At 46.3% G+C, this 4,947-nt stretch overlaps 1 protein-coding gene across 1 annotated transcript; it reads left to right on the top strand.

Annotated features, from left to right (window-relative positions):
- Positions 1 to 476: 476 nt before the first annotated feature.
- On the top strand, positions 477 to 719 carry LCE6A (late cornified envelope 6A). Its single transcript, XM_016220125.2, has one exon. It carries the CDS (start codon positions 477 to 479, stop codon positions 717 to 719), a length of 243 nt encoding a protein of 80 aa, XP_016075611.2.
- Positions 720 to 4,947: the final 4,228 nt, after the last annotated feature.

The raw sequence follows: 4,947 nt of genomic DNA, 5'->3' as shown, positions 1-4,947 counted from the left end.
AGGGAAGTGGGTCCTTGCAAAAGACCTCAAATTATCTCAAATGGGAGGAAGCCATGGAAGCTAAAGGGCCAGAGAAGGACAGAAGATACACACAGGCTTAGGAGTCTCAGGACAAAATAAGACTGAGTCAATAGAAAGCAAAGACTCCATTCTCCTTTACACTTGACCACGGTGGACATTGGCTTGGAAAAGTGGACTGTCAGCTCATCTAAGCTGCAGACTGTTTTTCTCGTTTAATAAGAAGAGCAAGATATTAGCCTGGCTGTTGGTGAGGGGGTCCCCTGGGATTCCCACCATGATTTACTCCCCAAATATTTGGTCCTTTCAAACCCATTTCTTATCCTTCTGGGATGGATTTTAGCAGGCTGCAAATGCTAGGCTCCATTGGACAGCTCCAGCTCCAAGAGAAACAGGCACCCGAGGCCCTGATCTAACCAAATGCTTTTTCCTTCCAGTTTCGACCTGCTAGCCCAGCGATGTCACAGCAGAAGCAACAATCTTGGGGGCCTTCACAGGCTCCCAAGTGCTCTCCTCCCCAAGACTCACACCCCTCCCTGGCTCCCTGCTCTCGCCCTTGCTGTGCTCCCTGTTCAGGAGGCTGTGGCTCTGGTTCCCAAAGCTCCCGGATTCAGAGCCAGGCTGGTGCTCGGAGGGCTAGCCGAGAGCCCCGCTGCCTCAGGGGTGGCACAGTCTACCACATTAAAGAGGAGGAGTGCTGAGGTGACTGGCCCAGAGGAGAGGGCCACAGGGAGTTGCTCTCTCCCCACCCAGGTCTTGTGTACTCACTCCACTGGGAAGCTCAGGACCCTCCTTCTCTTTTGGGCCAGGAAACACCTTCAGGCCCCTAGCACTTAACAGGTGAGATCTCAGCAATGCTGTGCTTCTGATTCGGTCTTCCACCCACTGCCTCAGCTCGGCAATGAGATAGCTGCTTCATTTGGGGCCCTGACTGCTGTGACCCTTGAGGTGCCAGCTCAGATGTGTGACCTCTGCAGGTGGATGCTATTCCTACTTCCCTCCTAAGACACCTGACAATGCTTCAAGGAGACAACTTGTTTGAGATTCATGCCTGAGTTCTCAGCATCCTCAGCCATCAACCGATGTTGCCATATAATCCTAGCACTGAAGGCCTCAATGTAATAAAATTATGCTGAGCACCTACTGTGTACTGGGCTCTGTGATTGCAGATGCAAGTAGCAGATGTGTCTTTGCTCCAGGAAAACTTACAATCTAGTTGGAGAGAACATTCTAGATGGAAATATGTGAACTAATAAATACACTTTTAAGCTGATTGACATACTGATTTTTTTCTCACTTTGCGTTAAAATTACTTAAAGGAGAAAAAAACAGTTAAAAGGCCAAGGACAGCAGGGAGAAGCTTATCCTGATGCTGTTCAAAGGTGGTTTCCTAGGCCTTGGAAGGAGAAGTTGGAAACAGAGCACGTGAGTTGGGGGAACAACAGGCTCACTGGGGTAGGCAGCATTTAAACAGGGCCTTTTAAGTTAAGCCACCTTTGGTGCTGTGGGTGGAATGAGGGGGAAGAATCTTCCAGGTGGAAGATGCAGCATAAATAGATGCCTGGCATGTGTGGTACTTGCCAGTGGCATGAATTTTAATGTGGCTGGGTGTCAGGTATGAGATGATGATATAGGATTGTTCATAACCTCAGTTCCTTATGATAACTCAAACTAGTAGAATCTCCTGAGCATATTTAAACAATGCAAATGCTTAAGGCTTACTTCTTGGAGTTTATGACTCAATAGGTTTTAGTTGGGGGCCAGAAACCTATATTGTAAAAGTGCTCCCCAGATGGCTCAAATGCACAGCCAGCTTTAGAGTCCCTGATCTATCACAGCATCGAGAGCAAGACTGAAGGAACAGTTTCCTTGCTGGGTTGGCTCTAATGCTCTGAAACCCAGAGACTCTGTGATCTGCCCTTGCTCTTAAACTCGCCAATACTCAGCATTACTCACATGCAGAAATACCCAACACGCAGGGCTGTTACGAGGGGGAAAATAAAACATGTGACCAAAAATGTTAATGTATGAATAGCTTAGAATGACAGGTTCACAGAATGACAGAGCAGAAGGTCCTGGTGTCACACAAGAGAGTGCCGTCCCCTAACATCTGAGCCACTTGCCTTACATTTTATAGTACTGACCTTCCTAGGTAAAGATAACACTACTGGTCCAACTGGAAGCAGGCTGTGTGGAGAGGGAGGAGAGTATGGTGAAGTCATTAGCATGGGGTTGTGATGAGCCAGAGATGCTATTAGTAGAGCAGTCTCTAAGAAAGGGAGCAGGGTGGCCTCTAAAGTCTGTTCTGTTCACCTTGGTGAGAGGAATCTACCTTTAATATCAGAAGACAGGGATATAAATTTACACAGGAGTAAGAAAGCTCTGTCATTATAGGCTTGGGTAGGGAGGTCTTCCTTTTTAGACTTAGATTTAGAAATATCTTCTTGGGAATCACTGCCTGGAGGAAAGATGAGGTGATCTCTCTTCATCCCTTTGCATTTTAGGATTAAAAAGCACCCTTTTATGGTGACATCTGTAAATACAAGACCCAGCAGGATGTTTTAGCTGTTGCCCTGCTTACTGAGGTCAGCTGAGGGGTCAGGGAAGAGCCCAGGATTGAAAGAGAGAATCCTTACATTTGTTACATGGGGGAAGGATGATCCTGCCTACAAAAGATGATAAATCAGGAAGTAGTTCTCACCACTACCCGAGAGATCAAGATTAAAACAACAACACCCATTTTACAAAGAGTACACTGAGTCCCAGAAGAGACAAGTGATCCACAGCTGGTCCGTCAGTGTCAGGCCTGGGCCTGTGCTCCAGGGATGGTCTACTCCTTCAATGCAAGGGACTTTTCTGCATCTGAAGACATTAGAGAGAAGAGAGGCTGTCATGCTGATGGCACATGATGTTGGTGTGTGTCCCCTAGTCCTATAGGTATAGGACTCAGAAGCTGAGGGATATCTGGGACTACAATAAATAATGATAACACTTGCATTGTAATTACAGCTTACGAAACACCACTGAATGCAGGACAGTGTTGGTTTCTTTTCTCATAATATTTCTTTTAACCATCATATTACACACGGTGGGCCTGTGCCCCTTGCTCACACTATACAGACAAAGGGGGGTAATTGGCTTTAGAAGCCACCTCATAGAAGTGATGGGAACATGCTGTGCTGAGTAGCCCTTGTCTCTTTCTTTTACCCACTAATTGGGATCGGCTAAGACCCTCAGGGCCAGGTCATTGAACACGGGTCACTGAGTGTTTCCTCCGCCCCAAGAGAAGCATCAGCCCTTCCCTGACCAGGTATGGATCCCATTGCCCTTGGGAAGGCCTTGGATTCTCTGCCCGTGCTCTTTGCCACAGTCGGGTCCGCACGTGGCCTGCTCCGCACGTGGACTGTTCAAATGTCTGACTGCTTCGGGCAGAGGAAGACCCTTGTTTTCCTTTCTTTCATCACCTGGGAATCAGCTTGATAAGAATCTCATGCATGCCAGTGCTGGCCTGGCTGCTACCTCACCCTTCTATTAAGGGCACACCCAACACAGGCAGGAATCCATAGCATGTTTGAATCCTCAAGTAGGCAGGATGGTGAGGGAATGCTTGGGCAGATGAGGGCAGAGTCCAGGAATGCATGAGCTGTGTCTAGGCCTCAGGCAAGTAAAGACCCCCCCCATCACCTTCCAGCCAGTCTTTCTGTCTACAAGCTCATTAACAAAGAACTTGCCCAAGTCCGGTTCTGATTCTCACATCACACACTTGTAGCCTGGCCATTCACAGACTTCAGCTTCTTCAGTAACCAAATCAAGGTCACGTGCCCTGAGTAATCATCCTAAAATGTAAATCTTATCATGTTCCTTCTTTACTTAAATGGTCAAGGTGCCCCAATTGTCTCTGATCAAACTTTTTAAGGAGCCTTTTCAAATTAAGTCATATGTATAACTCCAAAACATAAAGCAGGCAAAGGTATAATTTCTCTGCAACATGGGGTGAGTGGAAGGCCCAGATTCTAGCCTCCTCCTAGGCAATTTAAATAGTCAAGGATTAAAAACCGATGCTATTTTAAAATGTGACTCCAAGTTTTTAGGAACCCCATGTAAGTAAAGTGATATGAGGGAAAAGAAGGAAATTAAAATGTATTTTTAACCTAGTAGCTGTCAAATGTAATCTACATTCTTGCACTACAGTATCTCTTTAAGTTTCTCATTTTAATCCCATTTTGCAGATTAAAAAAAAAGAAGATGAAGCTCAAAAAACATTAACATACCCAAGGTTCAAATGACTGTCTTCCGATTCCAGACCCGTCTCCTCCCACCTTCCGTGCTACGTAAAGACATGAAGCTGGTGCAATGCACAGCGGTGGAGGCGTGGAGGGAGGATGGGGAGAGCAACCTGCTGTCCGGGGGCGTGGCTCGAGTGTGATGTGTGAACATCCCTGGCAACAAGGCTTCAAGGACTATAATTTGGAAACCATTTACTTATATGCTAAAGTACACAACCCAGCAAGTAAAGCTCTTATGTTCTAGGGCCTTCCTTCCTTTCTGTTCAGCTAGTGTCCCACTTCTAGCTTTTCTCCAAGATCATGGTCACTCTGTTTCCAGAAAGGACCAACCCCTTTCACGTCTCTGTGCTCCTGCATGTGTTCTCCCATCTGTCTAGAACAACAGTTGCCCTTCATCTCCTGACTATCTTCCACTGTTTTTGAGCCTCGGTCTTTTTTATCTGTAAAATGGGATTAACAAGAAACCCATAGAGCCCCTTGTGCTGTGACGATACAAATAACGTGTTTGATGGACAGAAGGTTGGGAATACATTTTAACTCCCTTCCTTTCCCTCATATCATCCCACATGTACCCTTCCTTAAGGACAAAAACGTATCTTAATCTTTGAATTCTTAAAACCCTGCACAAAATAGGTACTCAGCA

This window comes from Miniopterus natalensis, chromosome 19 (genome assembly GCF_054644295.1).
Source record: "Miniopterus natalensis isolate mMinNat1 chromosome 19, mMinNat1.hap1, whole genome shotgun sequence".
NCBI classification, from domain to species: Eukaryota; Metazoa; Chordata; class Mammalia; order Chiroptera; family Miniopteridae; genus Miniopterus; species Miniopterus natalensis.
Note: the sequence above shows the minus strand (reverse complement) of the source record. Positions and strands in the feature narration are given on the sequence as shown.

Excerpts from the sequence above, each read along its gene's own strand:
- LCE6A (XM_016220125.2), top strand. The coding sequence starts at position 477 with ATGTCACAGCAGAAGCAACAATCTTGGGGGCCTTCACAGGCTCCCAAG.